The sequence below is a fragment of the Giraffa tippelskirchi genome, chromosome 6 (assembly GCF_054371585.1).
Source record: "Giraffa tippelskirchi isolate mGirTip1 chromosome 6, T2T-mGirTip1v1.2.pri, whole genome shotgun sequence".
NCBI classification, from domain to species: domain Eukaryota; kingdom Metazoa; phylum Chordata; class Mammalia; order Artiodactyla; family Giraffidae; genus Giraffa; species Giraffa tippelskirchi.
Window position 1 is genome coordinate 47,448,697 of NC_137280.1, and position 27,091 is coordinate 47,475,787.

At 43.6% G+C, this 27,091-nt stretch overlaps 2 protein-coding genes across 6 annotated transcripts in view; both read left to right on the top strand.

Moving 5' to 3' along the window:
• PDE7A (phosphodiesterase 7A) overlaps positions 1-27,091 on the top strand; it is a 600,339-nt gene that overhangs the window by 152,639 nt on the left and 420,609 nt on the right. The gene's annotated exons all lie outside the window — the stretch shown is intronic.
• On the top strand, positions 21,799-26,079 carry CRH (corticotropin releasing hormone). Of its 3 annotated transcripts, none has more exons than XM_081503320.1 (4): positions 21,799-21,916; positions 23,936-24,010; positions 24,240-24,645; positions 25,413-26,079. In XM_081503320.1, exon 4 carries the CDS (start codon positions 25,424-25,426, stop codon positions 25,988-25,990), a length of 567 nt encoding a protein of 188 aa, XP_081359446.1. In that variant the 5' UTR covers positions 21,799-21,916; positions 23,936-24,010; positions 24,240-24,645; positions 25,413-25,423; the 3' UTR covers positions 25,991-26,079. The 3 variants fall into 3 exon arrangements, with proteins under 3 accessions (XP_081359446.1, XP_081359447.1, XP_081359445.1); XM_081503321.1 differs by having other exon boundaries at positions 24,343-24,645; XM_081503319.1 differs by lacking the exon at positions 23,936-24,010 and having other exon boundaries at positions 21,821-21,916; positions 24,343-24,645.

A 27,091-nucleotide genomic window follows, 5' to 3' on the forward strand; every position in this document is an offset into this window, starting at 1 on the left:
CCTCTCTCCCAGCTTCTCCATGATCACATCTGGCCATCTACTAAAAATTTTTTTGATCTTGCTGCAGCCTTAAGTTCACTTTACCCCAGAGAATGGATATAGAACCTTCTCTTCATTCGCCAGTGCTTATTAACACAGAATGAGGTAGGGGTGTTCAACAAATGTTCCTACAGAGAAAGAAAAATCTAAAACAAGATAGTATCAGTCTTACTAGATTCCATTGTCATGTCCCTGTGAACATGGAAGACAGTCCCCTGCTGTTTCTCCAGCTCCTCTGGCCCTAGCCTCCTGCCACTGGAACAAGACCTGTTCTTCCCCAAACTTGGATCTCCTTCATATCTTGTCTTCCCGTAGTCAAAGTAAGGGAAAACCTGTTGACAACGGAATAGACTCTGTCATAGTCGACAATACCATTGATGCATCTCTGCCTAATCTGAAGACAGCTTTTGTCATTGTTAGAATAATGAACATCCTCCATGTGAAGTATCTGCGATTGAAATGCTCCTGCTGTTCAGGGCTTCTGCAAGACCAATGAGTAGGTGCTTCTCTCTAAGCAGGACTAAAGACTTACCAAAATGAACCAAGAACAAATGGAAGAGGATCTACCCCCAAGAATATATTCTAAATTCTACCCAAAAAGCAGGTGGGGCTAACAACTCTTAAGAGAGAATTTTTTTCCAGCTCCAGATATATCAAGATTGAGACACATTTCCAAGCACCAAGAGACTGCTGGGATCTCTCTCTGAAATATCCTTTGGTTTTGCATTACATTTCCTTTCTGATTTCCCTCAGTACTATTTGCTGCTCCTTTACAGGTGTTCTTGTATGTTTATACAGACAGCAATGTGATTTATTGCCCTGTCACAGCTTGCTGCTGTTACTTGTTACTGGGATTGTCTATCCTGGTAAGCTGTGAGCTACTTGAGGGCAAAGAGTATTTTATTCATCTTTACATTCCTGGTGCATAGTAGGCACTTGATAAATGCTGCTGCTGAATTGAATTGGCTGCAGTGAAAAAACAAGTTCCTCCTCAATCAGCATTTGTTTTCCAGGATCCTTTCCAATACACTTCCAACTCAAACACGTGATTTAAGAGATAGGCAGAAAGCAAACTGAACTGAATGTTTTGCAAAAACACCTTGTCTTTAAAGGTGGTAAAAAAAAAAAAAAAAAAATCTGCCACCTTCCCAAGATAGCTATTCTGTCCCACATTTTGAAGCAGTGAAATGACGAGTACTGTGATCAGAGAGGGCCCTCAGAAAATGCATAAAAACCCAATGCTAGTAACGAAGCCACAGCGAGGAGGGAAGTGATGAAGGATATCATTATCATCCTGATATTTTTAGAAGTTCTGTGGTGACAGGTAAGATTTGTGAGATTCGGAAAATGGTAAAAATAATCTTATTATTCCACAAAGGAGGCTCTATATATATCAGGCTGGTTTTTGAGCACTGTTGGACAATGTTGAGAAAATATTTTCAAGTGTTAGTGAAATGATAGTCTTAGGGTTCTTTATAAAAGATTTATCTTGGAGGGGGGTTGAGAGATTTTAGTGATGTTGGGATAATTAAAAAGACAGAAGTGGATAAAGGTTTTTATTTTCAAAATTTTTGAGAGAAAGGTCCACATGGTAGAATTTCAGGAGATACTCAGAAAACTGAAAGTTGCTTTTGAAGTTATTAAGTAGAGAGTCCTGGCCCCTGCCTCCAAGATGACCATGCCACCCACATTTTAAGGCACCTCCATTTTCCCTTACATTGAGACTGCAGCATTCTGGAGATTCCTTTTACAGTTTCTATTTGCAGCTCTTCCTGAGTTGTCCCATAACTATATATCTACAGGGGCTCAGGTCTTCAGCTTTCAGTAGAAATGACCCTCTGTTTATTTGGAATGTTTGCTGCTTTAAATACTCAGCCATCTGACTCTCTAATTGTTTAGGATTAGTCATAAGTTAAGTAGGACAGAGAAAATGTTATAAATAGGTTTATTGCATATCCATTCAAGAAATTTAGGCTAAGTTTATATTTCCCAACCACTGAAAGACAGAGCCTATGTGTTTATTTAAAACATGTTATTTTCATTTGGAGTATACGAGTCTAATGTGACCATTCTTTAAGACTTATAATGTAAGTGGTTCTTTTCCTCGTACTTATCTCCCTGCCTCCTTGTTTCTTGTTTTAAGTCTTGAATTTGAACCTTTGAATGTATTCCCTTTATGAATTTTTAAAATGTATCTAAAAATTAAGTCCACATGTCAAGGTAACTTTGTACACTTATTTCTTTGGACTGAGGAGGTGATCACTATCAACACTCTTAAGTGTATTTTGCTAAATAATGTAATTTTGGTAAATTTTTGGTAAATCAGGTCTCACTATAGCCCAAGAAAACCTGAGTACAAAACCGAAATAATATTAAAATATAATATTAAGAAATATGTAGAGGTCAAAAGAAAAATATTCTAATATTACTGCAGTGAGCACAGTTGACAGTTGGACTTTTAAGTGGCTGATGTCTTTCCTAGTGAGCCCCAGGACAGCTCTGGCAGTGCGAGGACAGCCATCAGGTGTCGCTGCTTTGGGGGAATTTGAGGAGTTCTGAGTTACTTGCTTCAAAGTGATGAGCACATCAGTATACCTGCCACAGAGCCCACATGTTCTCCATCTGTCAAGCACTTAGACTTAGGCACTGAAGGCCTCCTGGAGAATGCAGACATTCTCTTGGGAGGGAAAGTACAGGAATACATAGCATCCGGTGTTATTATTTATCAAGTTCACTGGCCCATCTCCTAAGTGAAGCTCAGAGACAAAAGGGAAGGGAAGGGGCAGCTTGTTTTGGCCCGAGGGGGTGGACCCTGTGAAACCTATCTCTGGGCAGCCAGGATTGGGAGAGGAGAAAGGAGCAAAGGGAAGAGGAGGGATCAGGTGGGAACCAGAGGGACCATAATGAGTTTACAAAGTTGCTGTGAGGTTGCAGTTTCCAATTTGGCAGAGCCACTTAGATTGTCAAATTCTCAGTGGAAATTTACACCAGCTCTCTCCAGTTTCCTGTGGTGTTTCTGTAGGTCAAGGACTCTGTTGCTGTATTAACATGAAATGTACCCTCTTTAGAAGTTCGGCAGCCTTGTGGCACTGAGCAGGAGTCCAAGGCAGGTAACATGAGTGGCCTAGCACTTCCTGGGAAGACAGGTACTGGGACGTTCTCTCTGGCAAGCATGAGAAGCATCCCAGCCAGCATCTTCCTGGAGTCCTCCACTCCCAACAGCCACTTTCCTGGAAGCAGTCTCCTCGCTGCAACATTAGAAGGAAGTGCAGGAGTACCTCACCATGACTGGGGCTTGCAAAAGATGTCAGGAAGGAGCTTGGTTCAAAGAGCAGGGAAACTGCTGCAGTTGGGAGTCCAAAGGATCATAGCCTGTGCCCTGTGAATGCAGTACACTATGTTGGTGCTAGTCACTCAAGAAAGTGTTAGTTGCTCAGTTGTGTCTGGCTGTTTGCAACCCCATGGACTGTAGCCCTTTAGGCTCCTCTGTCTGTGGAATTCTCCAGGCAAGAATACTGGCGTGGATTGCCATTCCCTTCTCCAGGGGATGTTCTCCACCCAGGGATTGAACCCACGTCTCCTGCATTGCGGGAAGATTCTTTACCGTCTGAGCCAGTCACTTAGGATGGGTGTTGCCAGGTCCTTTAATGAGCCCTTGAAGCCTTAGTGAAGTGTGCTCATGGATCACCTATGTTCATGAGTCCAAATAGAGAAGGAACTTCCTCCATCAGATTCCCAAAGGAGCTAACCTGTAATCACAGGGCAGTGCATTTATATAAACATCTCACTAAGGGATTGGCTCTTGGACAGAGAATTTTTCTTACTCTTCTCTTTCTACACAAGAAGTATAATACAGTGGAAAAGACAAGAATTTGGAGTAAAGAGGCCAGGCATCCAACAGCAGTCTACCAATTTAAAGCTCATGTCATTCAGGACAATTAATTTTGTCTCATTGCATCTCATGTCTAAAATGCAGATAGTTTTAATAATTGCTTCCCAGAGCTGTTGAGAAGATAAAGTCAGGAGTGGAAAATTTGACCTTTATCAAAACAGTGTTTATGAGATTCCCAGTGGTGTGGACTGGCTCCTGATCAGATAGTCAGCTTTTCTGAAGGGAAAAATCCCAGGGCTCTTCCTGAGTGGACTAAGCTTTGAGAGCTTGTTCCCTTGGATTTTAGATATGAAAAGAACCTTAGAAATCATCTTGTTCAATCATCAAAACATTTAAGATTTACTTTTTAATCAATGAAATGCCTGCCTGTAGTTTTCAAATAAAATATTTATAATGAAAAACAAATTTCCTACCCCTCCAGCACCTCTGTTCCATTCTCTAATAAGTATTATCTTGATGAATTCAATGCTAGACATTATGTTGCATCTGTTGCTCTGATGTATGAGTATTTAATTCTTGACACCTACCATGTCCTTCCCCATCCTCCCGATATAGTCTTATTACTTCTTTATTTTAGTTTCTTCATGGGATAACTTTGTAACTTCAAAAATATACTCCTTTATTTCCAAATTTATCATAAGGCCATAATCCTTGACTTCACACTTGGAAAGATGAGGCCACGGGCACCTGTCCCTCCCCCTTCACTGCTTCCCAGTTTCTATCGTTTGAATTTTTATGTCTGTGTTACTAAAGTCGATGACATTTCCATTCTATTTTATGATCGTAATTGTCTCATGCCTTGTTTATAGGTCGCTTATAAAAGCTTAAAATCAATAAAGTCTTCACCTAAGTGTGGTTAAGCAACAGTGATTGACTATAGAGCCAGGAGGAAAACGGTGATCACGTCACCTCTCTTATATGGCGTTTTGTTTTTCCAGGAGTTTCTCCCTTTTCCCCAGAAACCCTCTATTCTCTCCTGAGCTACACTGGTTGATTTCTAGATTTGTGCTCATATTTGTTATTCTGAGACTTGTCTTTGCTTTTCTGGATTGAATCTCCTGTTTCCTGGATCCCAGGACTTCTGTTTTTGTTTGTTTTAATTTATTTATTAGGCTAAAGTCAACCCTCAAATAATTTCCTCATAATAGATATGGGAGGTCTCAAACAAATCATTTTGGTGGGACCTCTTTCTACATAAATAACCGGATTTTTAAAGTATTACAAAGACCACGTGAAGTACAGTGTTTTGTTGGATGTAATTTAGAATGTTAGATAGAGGTGAGATATTTACATATTTAATGTTCAGTCAGTGTATGCTAAGATGATTCTTTGTCTCTGTATTTATTGCCAAGTGCACTATTCCTAGCTATCTTCCACTATAAGAAAAAATTAGCAAGACTTATTATTCACAGTGCCAAGCTCTTGAGAACCTATTTGCATTGAAACAATATAGATCTGTATTTGTGCATTAATGTAACACCATTTGTTGAATGCTGGTTATATCATTACTTATGATGCTGTAATCATTACTTATGAGTGGCATCCATCATGCCACTCATGAATATTGCTGTATTTTATTGATGACTACAAGTTTCAAGTCTTACCCAGAGTATGCAGGAAAATGTGAACCATAATTTGTTTCCTGGTTATACTGAATTTACCACTTGGAATTTTATAACGTAAATATAGAATAATACGTCTTCCAACTCTTGTCTTCTCTTGAATTCATTCTGCAATAATCACTGCATTCCTAGAAAGTGATTATTTTAATGTTAACTGCACCCTGCCTTCTATTCTCTGCCATCAGAGGAGAGGACTATAGGAGAAATGAGAAGAGTGGCCTCACTAGGTGCAGGAATATTTGTCCCTCATCAGGAAGGCTTCAGCTGACTGGAAAAACATGATGATGTCACATCAGTAGAGGCAGGAGAGAACATCATTGGGGTCACACAGAATAAAGAATGCCTGTTGTCACCCTTGGTTGCCTTTGGGTGCTAAATTCAGAGGCAGAACCACAAAACAAAGCCAGGCAAGCGCTAAGACATGGTACCCCCATGCAGCTCAGGCCGAAGGTCCTTGGTATTGACCCTCTAGCTTGTCCTGTGTTTGATGTTGGAGAGTCACTTAACATCATCATCAGTGCCATTCTCACATGGCCCATTCTCACATGGTTCTGTGAAAGAAACAGAACACTGGGTAGCAGGCTCAATCCCCTTGCCAAGATGCCCTCCTGGAACCAAGGTCTGCCCAGAGCCGCAAGAAACCCCATGGCATGAGTCCTTAGGGCATCTTGGTGAACTCATGTGCAGGGTAGATGGTCAGAGAGCACAGGGGGTGGGGATCATAAGGAACTGGGGCCCACGAGGACCCTGGTCCAAGCTAGGATGCCCCACCAAGGGGTTCTGCTGGCTCTCAGTAACCCCAGGCACTAGAGGAGGCCATAGGAAATTTCAAAGAAGAAATCCTGGAGGCCAGAACCCATGCAGAACCAGGTCTGAACTTGGTTTGTCCTGCCTAGCACTGCTACATTCCAGACCCCGGAGGGGACTTAGAGCTTCAAAGAGGGCACTCTCAAGGACCAGGGCTCTCCAGGCGGTGCTGCTTGCAGGTGTGAAATGTAGTGTTTTCAGTTTATGCATTTCTAGAAATGGCTTTTTGCTCCCTCATCCTCATTTGTTGGATTGAGTATGACATTCAAAGTTGACATCCATTTCCACACAGAAATCTGAAGGCCTTTGCTCTACTGTCTTCAGATCCATTGTAGCCCACAATGAGAGGTCTCCTGCTGGTCGGACTTCTTGTCTTTTAGAGGTACCTTTAAAATTCCTCTTTCCTTCTGAATCATCTTATTGTCTTCTCTTTATTACTGATGTGCCAGGCTTTTGTAACACTGTGTCTAGAGGCATATGTGTGTGCATGTACATGACTTAGGTACCTCCTTGCTTCGGGTGCTTGATTGGCATCTTAATTTGTATACTGATGTCCTTTGACTCTTGGAAAATCCTTTATGATATTTCTTTGATTTCTTCCTCTTGGTTTTCTCTTTGGGTCAGTCTATAGATTAGATGTGAGGCCTCTTAGATTCTTCCTCTATATATCTTTCCTTTTCTCTCTCTCTTTTTTTTTTTTTACATCTCTTTGTTCTGCTATCTGGTCATTTATTAGACTTCATAATCTATTTGAATTTCAGAGTCATATTTTTATTTTATAACAGTTCATCTTTGTTAGCTGTTTGTATTTTGTTGACACAATGACATTTTTACTCTTTCTAGTAATATTAATTAAGAGAATTTTTAAAAGTTAAATTGTGTTTCCAAACTATGTCTGTTCCTCTCAGAGTTATGTATTCTGCTTGTTTATCTTGGTCTCTCGTGTTGTAGAGTTTCCTCAAAAGCTCAGTGCTCTTTGGCTGCTCCATCATGTATAAGAACCAGTCGATAAGCTGATCCTGAGATGTGTATGTGGCAGGAAGGAGCAGGTAAAAGGGAAGGAGGCAGTGCTTGCAGGCTGGCAGTTCCTTTTCATGTCATCTGAGGAAGTAGGCAACAATCCTAGGGACCCATAGTTGGCAGATTGAAGGTCTGTTCCCTATGGGCATTCCATTTCTTTGGAAAAGAATCTTCTCATTACTTGTATATTGGGTATATTAGTTTGCTAGGGTTGCCATAACAAAATACCACAGACCGTGAGGTTTAAACAACAGAAATCTGTTTTCTTACAGTTCAGGAGGCTGGAAATCCCAGATCAAAGTGGGGGCAGGTTTGGTTTCTCCCATTTCTCTCTCCTTGGCTAGCACATGGCCGTCTTCTCACAGTGTCCTCTCGTGGCTTTTCCTGTGTGTGTGTGTGTATCCCTGGTGTTCCTTGTTCTTCTTATAAGGGCAATAGTCCTATTGGATTAGGGCCCACCCTGATGGTCTCACCTTAAGTTTAATTGCGTCTTTTAGGATCCTATCTCCAAATACAGTCACATGCTAAGGTACTGGGAATTAGGACTTCAGCATATGAACTTTAGGAGGACACAATGCAGTCCATAGATGGATGTCTGTCAGTTACCAGTAAGGAGAGCATTTGGAAGTGTGATGTTAGCTCTCGAGTCTAGAGTAGAGTCTCTTAACTTTGGCAGTTTTGACATTGTGGCTTCACCATTTTTTGTGTGATACCCGTACTGGACATCAAAGGGTGTTCATCATCATCTACCCACTAGATGCTAGTCATGACAATCAAAAATGTCTTTAAACATTGACAAATGTCCCCTGAGTGTAAAACAAGAGTCCCCCCTAGCTGAGAATCAGTCTGTGGATTTCTTCAACCCTTTATTAACAACTGATGTTCCAGGTTTAACTGACAGATGGCTGTTTGTCTTTCTTTCTTTGCTCTAGTCTGTGTCTTCCTCTACTTGTTTGATTAGTCACCACTCCAACCTCTTTTCTCCATCTCCTGGAAGTTTGTTGATGTCCTGTCTCCACAATGGGTTTTCATGCTTAAAGTGTCTAACTTTTTTCCTTCTTTAATATTTTGGGAAGTGTTAGGACAGAATGTAGATGCGCATGGAGGGTCAGTGTATTGTATTTAAGTAAAGACTCTCTACCACACCTCCTGGATTATAAATGAGAAAATCAAGACTCTGAGGGAAGAAGTAATTTGCCAACAGCTGCATCTAATAATAGTAAAAAGATAGGATTGAAATCCTGTTCATTCCCAGTCCAGTGTAATTTCCATTAACTCCACTCTGTTGTTTCAGCATACTTTATTAGTAAACACACTCCATTCTTCTCAGAGAGCTCTTTCTTTAAAAGAGTAAGTCCTCAACAAATCGTTGGATTTTTTTTTTTTAATAATAAACGGTAGTAACAGCAAAAGTATTTGGGAGGAACCCTTTACTCCAGACTTTTGAATTTCTCTTAAGAGAAATTAAACTCCAGTATCAGTAAATAAGTGTTTCAAACTGGAAGGGTTGATAGTAGGTGGCTGCTATGCTCCATCCTCTGCTAAATGATAACAGATAAAACGTTAGTGTAATTCATTCATTCAGTTAGTTATGTCCCAAAACTCTCTGGCTGAGAATAAGCCTTGTGATTGTGTGTGTGTGAGTCAAGTGCCTTGCTTGTGTCTGTGTGTAGTGAGAGTGTGATGTCTGTGCACTTGCGTGTGGTGCACATATGTGTGCACTTGCATTGGGTGCACTAAATTTGGGTTTGTTCAGAAAGGAAGAAGCAGAATTGTATGGGACTAGTCTAGGGAGAGCACACGCTCATTCAGTGACATGGGTTTTCATCCCCTGCATCCATAAAACTGTCTGAGGTCTCTTCTAACACCTTGACAGGTGGTGATTTGACCCCCGTCCCCCATCACCCCAGTGGGGCTGACAGTCCTGGCAGCCTGCTGCCTGCAGGGCTTCTGCTGCCCATCAAAGTCAGCTCTGATGAGGCTTTCAAAACACCCACGGGTGTCAGGTGTGTGAGAGCTGCACGGCTGGGCCCAGACCCTCTAATCCTGCTCCCAGGAGGGGCTGAGAACTCGGCCCTGTGGAACCACGACCTTGACCAGCTAAAGGCAGTGAACCCTGGGCTGCAGAGCAGAGAGACTGCTGAGGACTGTGAGTCTCCAGGGGTCCAAAAAAGAGACAGATGTTTGGAGACCAGTCTGCAGGGGAGAGTGCAGCCTGGGAGGATGGCAGGCAGAGTTCAGTCATTCTTCTTTCACCATGTGGGCTAAGTTGCTTCATTTTTTCAAACATTATAACTTCTGTGATAGAAGGGACTCCTCCACACCCTTTCTCAGTATCCCCGCTAGGGCCCAGCAGATAGTGGCTGAATCCTGGTTGATTGATTGGAGCGTTCTATTTTGTTTCAGTAGTGCTTGCGTGGGGATTTCATCCATTTGTGTATTCAAAACATATTTATCAAGTGGCTATTTTGTATCAAGCATTAGTGAACAAAACTGTGTTCCCTAGTGTCTCTTGTGGAGAGACAACAATAAACCCAATAATTAAGGTAGGTGAAATGTGAGTGCTCAGGACAGGCAGAAAGGGGATTTCAAGTAGCAGGTGAAAAGTTTATATAGATAGGATGGTTAGAGAAGGCCTGCATGAGGATCCATGCGGAGACCAGAAAGATTCTGTGCACTAGGAGATGAGAGCACCTTCTGTTGGGATCACTTAGTTGTAGACCCAGCACATCGCTTACAAAGGGGGTGTTTTGGTTTGTCTGGTTTTGGCGCAGCATCTTTCTTCACCTCTCAGAGAAGTTCGTGTTCTTTGGCTTCTCTCTCAGCCAGTCCCCTCGCTCCCCTCTTCCACCCCACTCCAGTTCTATGCCGAGATCTGCCTTCGTCTCCTCAGATGCTTTGAGTCACCAGCATGGGCACTCACCTTTCTGCAAGCATGCTTTAGGGTCCAAGTCCTTCTTAACAAATAGTTAAACAGCCATCCTGAACATTGCATCTACCTCTTCCTACCACTTTATTCTCTTTTCTCTTTTACTGCAAAATGTTTTGGAAAAATGGTCCTGCTTTACCGTCTTGATTTCTGCTTCTCAACCCATTGCTAGATGGCTTTCCTGTAAACACTAGCTTACCCTTGGGAGGGTTTCTGTGCAAATTATAATTCTGGTTGCTTCACCTCAAACCACCTTTGTAGATGCTGCTTTGGGAACCTGCGGCCAGGAGTCGGCCAACTCTTTCTTCTCTGTAATCTGGGTCTTGCTGAGAGGGAACACTAGAGGGAGACCAGCAGATGGGAGGACAGGAAGGGCTTGCTTTTCCCTGTTTGCTTGCTGTTTTGGTTAGCACCTCCACAGCAGCAACCCCATATGCCAGACGTGGCAGTTGGGTCCAGTGTCCTGCTTCTACCAGCACCCCAGATCCCCCTCTTGACTTCGTCCTCAGAGGTCCCAGCTCCTGCTCTTCTGTGTCCACCCTCCAGGTTCTAAGCACCAGCCAAGTGGGACCCTTCCCCTGAGTCCAGCTCCCTGAAATCCCTCTGAGCTGCAGAGGGGGAAGCACCCAGCTCTGGGGGGCCTCTTCTCCAAAGCTCTGGATCCCTGTGATTCCCATCTCTGTCCTTGGTTCCCTGGTGCTCAGGGAGGTCATTGCTTCCGTAGTTAAACGTGTCTGTGTTTTCTCCATGTTCCCTTTCGCCTTTTCAGCTCTCTCTAACTCCTGTTAACCCAATTCTTTATATTGAATTTTCTCTGTTGAAATAACTATTGTGGTTTCTCTTCTGCTACCTAGACTCTGACTGATACAGCCACCAAAAGGCTGCCAAACCAATTGGATTTCTCTCAGTCCTTACACTGTGGCACTTCTGTGCAGCACTTTGCTTTTCTGGCTTCCTCTCCTTTGAGAGCTCAGCTCCACCCCTTGCCTGGCCTCACGGTGCCATTTTTTCTGGATGCTCCTTCTTGCTCTTGAACTAGCCCTTGTCAGTCTCCCCCGTGATCTCCAGCTGCCCCTTATGCTGGTCTTCTCAGGTCCCTCATCTCATCCTGCTCCCCCTGGGCCATTCCAAGCCACAGTTTCTACCTCTTGCTGAGGATTCCAGTTCTCCATCCTTGCCCATTCTCCCCTGCAGGCTTATATCCCACGTGCATATTTCTACCTGAACATCCCCTTGCTCTTCAATATCAATATTTCCCAAGTTAATCTTGCCATCCTCTCATCCCAGACTATCCTGCTGTGTTTACCGTCTGCCTCATCGCCCAGGACAAAATGATGAGACTCATTTGGACTTCCCCCCTCTATCCTACACCCCGCCTTTTCTCACATTTAATGTCTCTCCAGGCCACAGCTTCCACCTCAAGCCCCTGTCGTAGTTGAGACAGTGAGAACAAATGCTATGCGCTTTCTGTTTCAGAGCCATGCTGAGAGCTTTACATACAACTCAATCCTCACAGTATAACTCTATGAGGTGAGTCCTACTAGTAGCCCCATTTCACAGATGAAGAAACTGAGGCATGAAAGGTTACATGACCTACCCAGTGACACAACTATGAAGTCATAGGTCTGGGATTTGAATCGGAGAAGACTCTCTGACAGGCTCTGTGACAGCTTCTGAGGCACTGTGGACAGATCCAAGCTTGCCTGCATTGATTGTAGGGTTTCTCACTGGTGTCTTCTCTAGCACTGGGCCCAGCACACAGCAGGCACCCAAAGCGTTCATTATCATAATCATTTTACTTGATATCCATCAGGTCCAGGTAGCCTGAGAGTATTCTCTGAAATACACATCTTTCCTTGTCATCTCCCTGTTAAAGTCTCACTGACTCCATTAGCCCAGGATCACATGTCAGGTTCAGAGTCCTTTGGAGTGCGCCCTTATCGACTGACCTCTCTCACGTTGCCTTGGGGCTCTTTCCTCTCTGCACATTTTCACTCAGTACAGGAAACTGCCTCTCATTCCTGAAATACTGAATCATTCTTCCAGCTCTGCTTCTTTTCCATCTGAGGCCACCTTGTCTGCAGCGACCACCCTTCCTCTGCTTGTTGACCATTCCTATTCTTCCTTCCAGTCTCATCTCAGGTATTGCCTGCTCTGGAGAGCTCTTCCCGAACCCTCCCTGCCCCCTCCCCCCATCAGAGTGGACTCCCTTCTTTGTATGCACAGAGCACTCACCATACATGTCATTGTTGCTAACATGTCTTCCTTGGTGGGCAGTGACTATCTCAAGGGCAGCAGGGGTTTTCATTGTTCATTTTTATCTCTAGCGCCAACTGCAGAGGTGAGACATAGTAGATGCTCAGGAAATACTCTAGGAACTAGTGAGAACTGTTCTCAGTCCTCTCAGGCCAGTTGAGTTCAGTGGTTAGAAACCTGAATGGGGGCCTCACTCGGAGCACACGTATATGAGCTGCAGGACACAACCCCGGGGTAGTCACAGAGTAAGAAGTCTGCATCAGGCTGAAGTTGGCAGGGTGGTCTTGACTGCCCATCAGGCCCCAAGATAATATTGGAATACTCTGACCAAGCAGTGTGACCTGCTCTTGGCTCTGAGAATCCTACCAAATGGAGGGGAAAGAAGAAGCAAGACTCGCAGCAAAGGCAGCGTGCTAATCAGCTACCGTGTCTTGTCTCATGTTGTGAGAAAAAAGAATCATGCAAATGTTGTATAATTGTTTGTCTTCATTATGGGAGCTTGTTCCTTACTTCATTATGCATAGAATTTGCAAGTTGCTTTCTGCCTTCCTCCCACTTCAAAAAGCTGATTTGAAATTTCAGTAAAGGTACATATCAATTAGCAAGATGATATAGCAAATATTAATTTAGAAATTGATGTGAAGCATAAACATCAGCCTATAACTTCCATTATAGAAGGAGAAACTACACAAATGTTTTCAAGGCCCAGAGATATGGAGAGGTTGGAACCTATTTTGAGGACCTGGGTAAGCACATTTTTTAGTGTATGCATGGGTGCTCAGTCATATCCAACTCTTTGTGACCCCATGGACTGTAGCTTGCCAGGCTTCTGTATCCATGGGATTTCCCAGGCGAGAATACTGGAGTGGGTTGCCATTTATTAGTAGATTGTGTGAATTGCTCTGGGGATGGCAGCAAAGGATGGACAGAGTGGAATATTTGGCATAGTTTATAAAGAAGAGATGTGAGGATTAAAATTAAGGAGGAAAAAACCAAAAGCAAACAGCAGAATGACTGTATATAATGCCTGGGTAAGTTTCCAAGGCTGTTCGCACTGAGCTTAGGCATTTTGGGTAGTGTTCTCGTTTGTATGATGTGTGCCTTAACAGTATGATATTCCTCAGTCACACCTGGCACTTAGTGCTGAGGAAGGAGACAGCTAAGGAACATGGCATAAATATGGTGCTGGTACTTTCAGAAGCATGTGTCGACACCCCACCCCTTCCCAGAGCTCCTGGGAGTCCTGAGTGAGAGAAATGGGGTAGAGAGGAGGAGCTCTTGGGGGTCCCAGGATCCCTCCACGTACCAGCTGTGGGACATCAGCCAAGTTACCTGCCCATTCTGAGCTTCTGCTTCTGCATCTATGGAATGTAATAATAACATCTACTTCCCTATAGGGTTCCAGTGAGGATTAGAGATGAAGAGGGCAGTACTTCTAGAAGTGTAAACAAGAGAAACCATGATTAGGGATGGAGGTCCCTGTGGTACTGTGTTGTCTAGTCAGGAGCCACCCCCCCGGGATTAGACAGGGAAGTGGGATAGGAGGGAAACAGCAACCCTAGAGAGAAACCCAGACGACCCAGCTTCAGGGGTTTGCTGAAGAGCCTCCTCATTCCTTGTCTCCACAGAAAAAGCCCTATGAAAAGTTCAAGTGCCCAGGGAGATGGCTTGTAAGAAAGCACTGAAAGATCCAAATAGATTTGTGCATTTTCTAAATTTAGACCAGTGGAGAGACATACTGTTTGTGCTTGAAAGGTGTAAACATTAAGAAAAGGTAAAAGGAAATTGAAGGGCTTCTCAGAGTATCTGGTGGAACAGGATGGTATCATGAAGACAAAGAGGCTGGTCTGCAGCTGGACTCTGGGAAGGCGGGGAGGTGGCCCAGCCATGCCTGCGCTGATGCCACCCCCTCCCACCCTCTCTCCCATCTGGGAAAAGGGGGAATCCTCCAGGGCTTGATCAGGGAGAGAGAAGATAAATAAAAGAGGTTTTTAAATGTATTATGAATGATTATTTGCTATTGCCTGATCTTAGAGCAGAGACTACAAATGGAATGATAGTAAGGTTCCCCAGAAGCAATTAGGGTGTAGAGAGAAGAAAAAATGAATCCTCTGTCATTGTGCCTTGTTATCCAGGTCTTATCTGGAGACCCTGACAGGTCCATAGCCCCTTGTGAGGTAATGGAGGCTCTCACCAGGAAGAGAGGGACTTACTGCTCTTGGAATGAAAAAGAGAAGTATATATCCTTGTATTTTTATATTAATTTTCAATGTTAATGGTTGTTTTTAACCCCTCTTTAAGATGCAGAGTCCCCCTGTGAGTGCACCTGCTTTCAGTTAAGTCAGTAAATGATTAGGTTAGGAACAGTAGTTTCAACACGGAAATAATCCTTAAGCCAGCAGACATTTATTTATTAAGTAGAGCATCCTCAGTCAAGTGGACATTTCTCAAGGTGAATATTGCTATTCTTAAGTAAAAATGTACCTTTGTTTGAAAAGACTGAGAGGAACCTGAAATGCATATTGCAAAGTGAAAGAAGCCAGTTTGAAAAGGGTACGTAGTGTATGATTCCAGCCTCATGTCATTCTGGAAAAGGCAAAACTATAGGGACAGTAAAAAGACCAGTGATTGTGGGGGGTTGGGAGGGAGGGAGGGAGGGAAAGATGAATAGCTGGAGTGCAGGGGATTTTTAGGACAGTGAAATGATTCTGTGTGATGTAGTCACAGTGGATATGTGCCATTGTGCATTGGTCAAAACTCACAGAATGTACAATACAAAGTGAACCCAAAGGAGACTGTGGACCTCAGTTAAAAATTGTGTATCAATATTGGTTCATCAGTTGTAACAAATGTTCCACATCAGTACAAGATGTTAATAATAGGACTTGTGGACACAGAGGTGTAGGAGAGGGTGGGAGAACTGAGAGAATAGCACTGACATATATAGACTACTGCATGTAAAATAGCTGTTGGGAAACAACTGCATAGCATAGAGGGCTCAGCTCAGTGCTCTGTGATGACCTAGAGGGGTAGGATGGGTGAGTGGAGACTCAAGAGGGAGGGAATATATGTATACTTATAGCGGAGTCATGTTGTTGTACAGCAGAAACTAACAAAACATTGTAAAGCAATTAAACTCCAATTAAAAATAAAAATATATATTAAAAAATAATAGAATCTAACAGGAGGAGATTAATTTTCCACAATAAACTGTGAAAAATTCTGAAAGAGATGGGAATACCAGACCACCTGACCTGCCTCTTGAGAAACCTGTATGCAGGTCAGGAAGCAACAGTTAGAACTGGACATGGAGCAACAGACTGGTTCCAAATAGGAAAAGGAGTACGTCAAGGCTGTATATTGTCACCCTGCTTATTTAACTTATATGCAGAGTACATCATGAGAAACGCTGGGCTGGAGGAAGCACAAGCTGGAGTTAAGATTGCTGGGAGAAATATCAATAACCTCAGACATGCAGATGACACCACCCTTATGGCAGAAAGTGAAGAAGAACTAAAAAGCCTCTTGTTGAAAGAGAGAGGAGAGTGAGAAAGTTGGCTTAAAGCTCAACATTCAGAAAACTAGGATCATGGCATCCAGTCCCATCACTTCATGGCAGATAAGATGGGGAAACAGTGGCTGACTTTATTTTTCTGGGCTCCCAAATCACTGCAGATGGTGCCTGCAGCCATGAAATTAAAAGACGCTTACTCCTTGGAAGGAAAGTTATGACCAACCTAGATAGCATATTAAAAAGCAGAGACATTACTTTGCCAACAAAGATCCGTCTAGTCAAGGTTATGGTTTTTCCAGTGTTCATGTATGGATGTGAGAGTTGGACCGTAAAGAAAGCTGAGCGCCAAAGAATTGACGCTTTTGAACTGTGGTGTTGGAGAAGACTCTTGAGAGTCCCTTGGACTGCAAGGCTATCTAACCAGTCCATCCTAAAGGAGATCAGTCCTGAGTGTTCACTGGAAGGACTGATGCTGAATCTGAAACTCCAGTACTTTGGCCACCTGATGCGAAGAGCTGACTCATTTAAAAAGACCCTAATGCTGGGAAGGATTGGGGGCAGGAGGAGAAGGGGATGACAGAGGATGAGATGGCTGGATGGCATCACTGACTCGATGGACATGAGTTTGGGTAGACTCTGGGAGTTGGTGATGGAGAGGGAGGCCTGGTGTGCTGCAGTCCATGGGGTCACAAAGAGTCATACACAACTGAGCAACTGAACTGAACAGGAGGAGGGTTGGAGGAGAAAGAGTATATGGGAATTCCGTGTACTTTCTGCTCAATTTTTCTATAAACCTGAAAGTGCTCTTAGGAGATGAAGTCTATTAATTAAAAAAAAAATTTTTTTAGATGAGCTGGATATCAAAAAGCCTCCAGTATTAGAAGAAGAAAAGCTTAGTGATTATACTTATTTTATTTTGTTAATAGACCTGTATCAAGCCTAATAAATACCAGACATAGTTCTAGGCTCTGCGGAGCTGAGACTGGATAGAAACACTGTCTCCAACTGAAATAGCAGCCAGGTTGTTGGCACCCCACTCCAGTACTCTTGCCTGGAAAATCCCATGAATGGAGGAGCCTGGTAGGCTGCAGTCCATGGGGTTGCTAAGAGACACAACTGAGCGACTTCACTTTCACTTTTCACTTTCATGCATTGGAGAAGGAAATGGCAACCCACTCCAGTGCTCTTGCCTAGAGAATCCCAGGGACAGGGGAGCCCGGTGGGCTGCCGTCTATGGGGTTTCACAGAGTCGGACACGACTGAAGCGACTTAGCAGCAGCGTTAGCCTAGCAACAGATGTGCAGTGTTCATTGAATGCTTCTTATATTCTGTCTCATTTCACTCCACAACCCTAAAAGAAAACAGAGAAACTGGCATTTTAGAATGATTTGACAAATAAGTTTGGAAACTTTAAATAAAGGTCCAAGATCAACCCAACTTGAAAGTAATCGAGTAAAAACTGTATTGAGGTATATGTGACAGCTACCATGCTCAGAAATCTAGTGTATCTCTCTTAGGAAGGGAGAGTCAGGTAAATGCTTTATTCTGTTTGCAAGGCTTATTTCTTAGTGAAATCTTCATATAAAGATATTAGAATGAATAACTTTATAAAAAGGAATCAGATATGGTATTCTGCCTCAAAAGTCTGCATAACTCTTTTTATAAAAGAAATCTATCAGATTATATAATTTTACTTCTCTTTGAAAATTAAAAAAAAATTACTTTGTTGCAATTATTGTTGTTGCTGGGAAGATAAAAGTACATTAGCACAGGGCAGAACTTCACAGCTATTAAGAATTAAAGTACAAAGAAAACAAGTTGGAAAATGAAATGGAGCTCAAATATGTATCTATATTTAACTTTATATGAATAGGAACGTTAAACTTCACTGCAGCTTGAGGCTGTTAAATCTTTTCCATTATCCTGAGAATGCTGTTGTTCAGATCATTTCCAAATTTTATGCAAAAGAGAACAGTGAATGTAGCAAATCAGACAGATCCTTTCTTTCCCACACATAGGTTTCATACTACCCTCCTTTCAGGGGCTCGTTGACTTAGAGTTATGAGACCACCTTGAACTGAGGTAGCCTTTCTCTCTCTTTTTAAATGTTTATTTTAAACATTGTGATGGGTCTGTGACGAATCTCAGTTGCAGCACGCGGGATTTTCATTGCAGCATTCGGGATCTTAAGTTGCAGTGTGTGGGATCTAGTTCCCTGACCAGGGTTTGAACCCAGGCCCCCTGCATTGGGATCATGGAGTCTTAGCCACTGGACCACCGGGGAAGTCTCAGCCTTTCTCTTAGGTAGGATACACATAGTCAGTCTCTGAGAACCAACACACACCCTGTGTAAGCAGTGTACTAGAAGTTACAAAGAAGTGGGAAGTGAGCTCACAGCAAGCTGCAAGACAGATTAACAAGTACACACACATGAAAAATTAACTGTAGATTTCATATTGGAAGCTAACATGACATTTTCCGCAGATGGTTGACAGAAGCCTCGGGAGATGAGTAGAGCCTGTAGCAAGGTTCACAAAAGGTCTGAAACCAGAGCCAGTAACATCTTTGAGATCCACAGCTCCTGAGTACTGGCTGCCTGTCTTTATCTACCCCTGCATCTCTCGTTGCCTACTGCCTCTTGAGTAATCAAATTTCCTTTTGGAAAAAACTTGACATCACTAACTGCAATTTGTCTAGGAAACTTCTGCCTTTTCACACCTGAAGAAGGTCCTCCTTTGCAAGGTGGGCTCACAGATTTCCCTGGGCTAAATTACTGTAGAGACCAACTCCTTCCCCTGACCAGAAGTGTGCAAACAGTCTGTTTCATGAGTAGCAAGGGAGGGCTCAGCAGCTCCTTTCTGTAAAGTGATCCCTCCCCTGGCAGGTGATCCTCAGAAATACTGGAAATAGACTTGTGTCTATACCCTGAAACACTCTCTTCAAGGGTGAAATGTGTCCTTTGAAATTATCCCCCTAGAAGAAGTAAAATATTAGCAGCTTTAATCATGGACTTAAATATGGATGGTAAAGAAAGTAAGTATAGCTGAACTCATAAAATGTCTTCGCTTATTGCATCTCCCAACTTGTCTCACGATGAATGAACACGCTCTGTGGTCAAATACACCTGGCAGAGGCCAAAGACTTAGGGATTTACACTTCAGAATAAAATTTTTTAAACACTAGAAAATGTTTCAGTAAAAAATGCGTGTAACTTTCCTGTAAATAGGGACCTCCTGGTGGTCCAGTGGCTAAAGACTCCAAGCTCCCAACGCAGGGGGCCCGGGTTCCATCCCTGGTCAGTTCCCATATGACAGAACTGAGTTCACATGCCACAGCTAAAAATCCCAGGTGACACAGCCAAGTAAATGAAAACACATGTTAAAAACAAAACCCAAAACTTTAAACATCCCCTCCTTTTTCCCCCATTGTAACACTGGTAACATTCCTAGGAGGGCTGTTTGGCAAAAATTTCTTTAAAGTCAAGAAATGTTCATGAATATAAATACCTAATTAGGATGCTGAGTTGATGGATTTCTTTCTTATGACCAACTATTGTAAGATGATTAGTTCCTGCAAATTGCCCTTCATGACAGAAAGTTCACACACATCCTCTCACTGCCCTTCATCCATTATCTGGAGCCTAAAACAGAGAATCTGATGTAGTACGATGTAAATAGAAAGGTCAGTCATGTCTATCAAGACAAGGGCTTGTTAGAGAAGCAGAAACCTGTCCCCTTTCCAGTGCTCTGAGTCATCTCCCCAGGGTCAGTTACTACCTAACTTCTGGAAAAATAAAGGGACAGGTAACAAACATTTGGGAATGGTAATATTCCATTTTCTGAGGGAAGGAGGTAAGGCACCCAGTGATGATTTCTGGCTGCTGAGAGATCTGTTGACTGATGGGGAAATGAAAGGAAGCCTTACCATCACCAGCCTTGGGACAGGAGTGTGGTTGCCCACAGTTAGTGCCCTGGGCTCCTGGAGCGATCCACAGGAGACCCTGCCATTGTCTTGTACAGCTCCCACCACCACTGGCGTGTGATACTCATTCTGTAGGGGCCTAGCAGTAGTGACCCAAAGACCATAACTCATTTGCCCACTTCCTTGCCCCTCCAATATACTCTCCACTCTGCATTTTGAGAGGTCTTCCCAAATACATTCATGTTGACCAACACACACCCCCAGACACTGCCCTGAGACTTCATTTAAATGGTAGCATAAACCACAAATGAAGAGAACAAGGTAAAGACTGTAAGCAGGTGGAAGAGATTAATAATCTTCTGAAATGCGGACAGCAGGAAAGATGAAGTGGTGTCTGAAGAAGCATAGAAGAGGAAGTGGCTGTAAAGGGTTTGCAAAAGTTCAGCTGAGGAAGGGGAGCCAAGGATATGGAGTGGTTACTGAGGAAACAGGGGTGGGAAGATTCCTCCGGCCAGTTAACTTTTAAGTTTCTAAGAGGAGGAGAAGGAATTGTCGTTGTTAGGCAGAAATTCACAATTAGGCACACAGTCTTAATCCAATTACATAAAATGTATGCGCTCAGAGAAAAGTCTCAAAGAAAACAACAAAATATTAATGGAGACTATATATTCTGGAATGTGAGGGATTTTGTATTCTACTTTATATTTTTCCAATTTTTCTAAGTCTCCTGTAAGGAGAATGAATGCCTTTGATAATCAGAAGAGATTAATAAAAGTTACAGTTACTGGTGAAGCAGTTAGATACTTGTGCTGTTTGAGGTCCTTTCCCTAGTGCTACCTGTGGAAGTTACAATTACCAAACTACCTATCCACCCTTGGCATTTTTAAAGGCTGTCATTGGAGATGGTAGATTCATTTCAGCAAATGTTTCAGTTAACAAATCTGGAGATTGTCTTCATTTGCTATGAACTTTGCTAATAGAAGCATGTGTTGGGATCTTCTCAAAGTCAGGGAGATGCAGATGGCAGAAATATGCCCAGCAGGTATCTATTATTCCTAATATTTCATTACTCATTGAACTGCTGTGCCATGCCTTTTAAAATTTAACTATACCTTATAATATGTTCTTATTGAAAAATATGGTTGGAAGCATGAAGTAATCCCTGTTTTGTGCCCATGTTTCTTGGCTTGTTTTTAGGCTCTGAAATCATTTAAATTGGTTCTCCAGTGACTCCTTTCAAGAAGTTACTCCTACATGTAACATTGACTCTGTCAGTGGTTAATTTTTACAGGCTTGGCTATTTAGTTTTCTGTACATATAAGTCCTCTTGCAGCATGTTATTTCTGCAATCACACATTTGTGTCATTATTTTGAGAACCACATAAGCTCTGTACTTTATCAAAAGATCTTTTTTTCCAAGGTAAACTAAGGTGGAAAAATCAAGTTAATGCATCTTAAGTTGGCAGTGCACGTGAAAACCTCATGTGACAGTGATGAGATTCAGCTGAATGGTACACTGCAGTGCGTGCACAGAGGTTGGGGCCTGGGCATCAACACGCTCAGGGCATCTTTGTGCTCTCTTGCCTTAGGTGATTTATTAACATACGGAAAGTCTAAGAAAAGGTAACTCAGGATTGGTGTGTGAACATGTTGCTTCACTTAGATTCATCTTCTCATTTTAATTTATTCTTGTGTCTCTACTGGAAAAGGAAGTTCAAAGGGTATTGTGATATTATGGAGATAATACAGGCGGGTAGTCAAGGGAACGGGGTTCTAATTCTGACTTTTGTCATAAGCTGAATGACTTCATGTTAGTTAACCTTTCTGGCTCTCATTAAAACCAAGTGATTTCTTCTAGTCATTTCTGATGTGAATGCTCAGTGATTTGGTGAGATCTAACTTCTGGTTAAATTGTGGTGAGTAGGGATTACTCTTCACAACTCCTCCACTGAGATCTAGGCCTTTTATTCCTCACCCCTAGTGAGAGCTACTGTCCCCAGCCAACTACTTGCTCAAGGAAAATCTCCCAGCAAGGATTCGACAGTGTTGAGGGAGCTATACTAAAACAGCATCCTACATATGGCCAAAGAGGAGAGAGATCTCAAAAGGTTTGGGGCCAGTCAAAGCCTGGAATAAGCTGGTCTTCTATGGGGCTTTCCTGGTGGCTCAGATGGTAAAGAATCCACCTGCAATGCAGGAGACACGGATTCAATCCCTGGGTTGGGAAGATCCCCTGGAGAAGGAAATGGCATGGGAAGATCCCCTGGAGAAGGAAATGGTAATCTACTCCAGTATTCTTACCTGGGAAATTCCCTGGCAGGCTTCAGTTCATGGGGTCACAAAGAATCAAACATGACTGAGCAGCCAACACTTTCACTTTCTCTGGAGGAACCTCCCAGGTCTTCCCAACTAAACCTGTGGTCTTTCCCTTTCCTAGTTCTACTTGTGTATTCATTTACCTCACCTTCCCCTTCCAAACCTATTTTCACCTCTAGACTGATACCCAAGCTGAAATATGTCAGTGGGGACAAAGAAAGATTATTTTCTTACCAACATAAAACACAGTTTTCTTCTAAAAGCTCAACTAGTTTTTATAATTATGATCTTCTGTAACAACTCACATCTTCCCCAGAAGACACATTTCTTTCTTTGTTCTCTTATGTCAAAAGTCCATTACATAGTGCAGTGACCCAGCTATGCACTGACTTCTCTGGAAACAGCCAGAATTTATCTTTTTACCTTCCTTTTGTTTCTTGGAGCAATTGTGAATTAGTATAGACTCAAAAATGGGAGTTGAAATATGCATTGCATCATTTGTCAGGTTAGCTACAAAGGAATAAGCAGAGGTAACCAGAAACGAGGAACAGAAAATTTATGATAAACAACTCTGGTTATCTAGAAGCTGAATTGAATCATACACACTAGAGTTTGGAATTGCATTTTGAACTGCATAATATGTTGGGCTTCCCAGGTGGTTCAGTGGTAAAGAACCTGCCTGCCAGTGCAAGAGACATAAGGGATGCAGGTTCAATCCCTGGGTTGGGACGATCCCCTGGAGAAGGAAATGGCAACCCCCTCCAGTATTCTTACCTGGAAAATCCCATGGACAGAGGAGCCTATCAGGCTACAGTCCACAAGGTTACCAAAAAGTCAGACATGACTTAGCGACTAAACAACAAACAAAAAATTGCAGAATTAGAGGTTAACTACCTCCCACCTATATGATAATACCAATTTATTTTGAAATATTAGTGTGGTTTTATAGGCATTCAATTCTGTGATAGTGCCAGAGAGCATTTATGTATTTATCAGGTTCCCATGCAGCACATTTGACTTTAGAAAAAGAAATAATTAAAACAACAACAACAACCTGGGTACTCCTGATATGGACACTGTCATGGATGTTAATAGGATTTGGAAGTAAAATGAATGAGGTTATCATCTTTACAGCCTCAACATTCATCAGTGAAAACATGTAACTGATAAATTCATCCCTATAATCAAGCAGTTTAAGTCTTTCCCAATATAGAATCGGAAGTTAGAATGGATGCTTCTATCATTGGGCTTGCATTAAGGAGACTAGGTAAAGATTGTTTAACTCAGTTACCTTTCACTGGCCCTTTCTCTAATTTAGGAACAGAAAGGTCCACAGTTAATTTCAGAGTCTGAGAGAAGAGACCAAGGAGGAACAGTGAGATTCTGGGAAACCTTAAAATCTTTGCTGCACCCCTTGCTGATTCTGGTTTGTGCCTCTTCATCATGGGAGTAGCTCTTGCACCATTTAAAAAAACTTGAGCAGTGTTTCAAGAGACTTCTTGGTCTTACCTCTGCAGACTCATAATTTCTTTATCTGTTCTTGAGAGGATAAAGCATATAGAGCTTTAAAAGCTGGATGTCCCTTTAATCCCATCTCCTTGTTCTTCATTCTTTTCCAGGCAGAAAGGTAATGGGTCATTTTGTCTCTAACAGAGGGATATTTTCAGATGCTGAGGTGCTGCCTGACACAGCAGGTCAGAGGAGTTAGGTGGGAGAAGGGAGGGGAATGTCCAGAGTTACCCCCTATCACAGGACTGTGTGTTGATAAGACTTCCCTTCCCCTTCTCTCCCCTCCCATTCACTCTCTTTTCTGACCTTCCGTTTGGCCTTTCCTAGTAAGAGGCCAGTATGTTTTCACACTTGGGAAATCTCATTCAAGAATTTTTGTCAATGGACAAGTCATAAGAAGCCCTTCCATTTTAGGGCTCGTTGACGTCATCAAGGAGGCGATAAATATCTGTTGATATAATTGGATGTGAGATTCAGTGTTGAGATAGCAAAAATTCTGCCCCTCGTTCCCGGGCAGGGCCCTGATTTATGCAGGAGCAGAGGCAGCGCGCAATCCAGCTGTCAAGAGAGCGTCAGCTTATTAGGCAAATGCTGCGTGGTTTCTGAAGAGGGTCGACACTATAAAATCCCCTCCCAGGCTCTGTCTGGTGTGGAGAAACTCAGAGCCCACGTCCGTGGAGAGACAGAAGAGAAAGAGAAGAGGAAGAGAACAGAGTGGGAAGAGAAAGGAGAAGGGAAGAGAACCCCTGAAAAAAAGCCCCAGAGACTTCCTCTGCAGAGAAGCGTTGCGCCCCGCTCACCTGCAGAAGCACCTCGGAAGGTAGGGAGCGCCTAGACGGAACTGCGCCTCCAACTTTACACTGCCTGAGCTGCCAGGGTGTGCGCCGCGCTGCCGGCTGTTCCTAGGCGCGCGCGCGCGCGCGTGTGTGTGTGTGTGTGTGTGCGTGTGCGTGTGTGCGCGCGCGCCCGTGCCACAAGATTCCGATACATAGTAGCTGGGATGCTAAAAAGCAAACTTAGACGGCTGCTCAGCGTTACCTGAACTGGCAGTTATTCCTCGCTGTCCGTGTAAACGAGCCCCCATCCATCCCGACCACGGAGAGAACCGAGGGCAGGGATGGGAAAAGAGGAAGAAGAGGCAGCGGTTCTCAGTTTGGAGAAAAATGCTGAAACATCCGGAAAGGGTGGTGGTGGGGTCATGTGGAGGGGGCAATGTTTAGAGCCCTTGAGACCACGAATTTGCGGGTCTTCTTTAGAGCCCGGGGAATTGGTCTGGGGGAATCGTTGGACAGGGAACTTGGGGACCCTCCCTAAGTAAGTCTCGTAAGGAGAGTCACTCCAGCCTGGCGCGGGACTGAGTCTTGGTGCTGCACCCTGCCCTTCCAAGCTGCTCCCCTTCTCGGTCTCACTCCAACTCTGGAAGTCCTAATTCGGGTGCTTCAGCACCAAGGACAGTGCTCCGCCCGTGCCCGGAGCTGGGTCTGTGGGTGTCGTCCTGCGCGAAGACTCCCAGTGGAGCTCAACTCTGATCAACTCTTTTTTTCTCTCTCTCTTTCCGCCCTCTGCCCACCTCTGTGCCGCAATTAGCGCCCCCTATCATGCGACTGCCGCTGCTCGTGTCCGTGGGCGTCCTGCTGGTGGCTCTGCTGCCCTCCCCGCCATGCGGGGCCCTCCTCAGCCGGGGGCCCATCCCGGGTGCCCGGCAGGCATCGCAGCACCCCCAGCCCCTGAGTTTCTTGCAGCCGCAGCCCCAGGAACCCCAGGTTCTGCCCGCCCTACTCCGCGTTGGGGAGGAATACTTCCTCCGCCTGGGTAACCTCGATGAGGCCCGGGCTGCCGCGCTCTCTCCCGCCGCCTCGCCTCTCGCCAGCAGAAGCAGCAGTCGCCTTTCTCCGGACAAGGTGGCCGCCAACTTTTTCCGAGCGTTGATGCAGCCCCGGCGCCCACTCGACAGCCCAGCGGGTCCCGCGGACCGCGGCACGGAGAACGCCCTCGGCAGCCGGCAGGAGGCGCCGGCCGCCAGGAAGAGGCGATCCCAGGAACCTCCCATCTCCCTGGATCTCACCTTCCACCTCCTCCGAGAAGTCTTGGAAATGACCAAGGCCGATCAGTTAGCGCAGCAAGCTCATAGCAACAGGAAACTGTTGGACATTGCTGGGAAATGAAACGGTGCGTTTGGCTGAAAAGATTCTGTATTTAGCACAAAAGTGAATTTAAAAATCAAAAAAATAAAAATACAGTATTCTATACCATAGCATTGCTCTGATACCATCTGTTTATTTTTATATAGGTTGAGATGTAGAGGATGTACAGCAAGAGCGCCGACTCCTTAATTAGCATGCACACAGTGTATTCATATGCAGTAACAGCGACAATATGTAATTTGCGTCCTTTACTTCTAGTTTCTACTTCCAGGTGTCTTTAATAGTGTTTTATAGAGAGTATAGACCCAGGGGAAAATGTTTTGAAGTAGACATAAGTCACCATACTGATTTTATTGTATTTTTAGCCAAAAAGAATATCATTCTCTAGGGTGGGTGAGACAAAAGTATGTAAGCTCTTTGAACCAATTTTTCCTTGTAAACGTTTCAGTATTAAAACATCTTTCCAATCCTTGATCAATCTGGCTCTGTAAGAGAATGCTGAATATTTATATTTCTAATAAAAGCTGCAAAGGTAATCACGACCTTATTTTTCCTCTCCAATGCTCACAGGGGAAAACTGAGCTCCTTACTTCCTCCAAACTGACATCAACACAAGAATAAACAAAACTCCTGGCATTTTTATTTTCTGCTAAAACCACAAACATATGTCAGTGGCTCACACAAATCCTGCAACTACCTTGGACTCATCTCTGCACTCAGATTACCCCTCTGAGGTTGAGTTCAATAATTTAGAAAGTCGTTTGCAGTTCTGAGGCTTGGTAATTCTATAAATGAAATATTAATTCATAACAGAAATAATATTCAACCCTGATTAACTATAGAAAGTATTAGTCGCTCATGAAAGTGTTAGTCGCTCAGTTGTGTCCGACTCTTTGCAATCCCATGGACAGTAGCCTGCTAGGCTCCTCTGTCCACGGAATTCTCCAGGCAAGAATACTGGAGTGGGTTGCCATTCCCTTCTCCAGGGGTTCTTCCCAACCCAGGGATCAAACTCGGGTGTCCTGCATTGCAGGCAGATTCTTTACCACCCGAGCCACCAGGGAAACCCCTTGATTTGTCATAAGATGTGACATAATTGGGGAGGGCGGGAAAGGAAGAAAG

What these genes read in the sequence shown, in the direction of transcription:
- CRH (XM_081503320.1), top strand. Translation starts at nt 25,424, where the DNA reads ATGCGACTGCCGCTGCTCGTGTCCGTGGGCGTCCTGCTGGTGGCTCTG.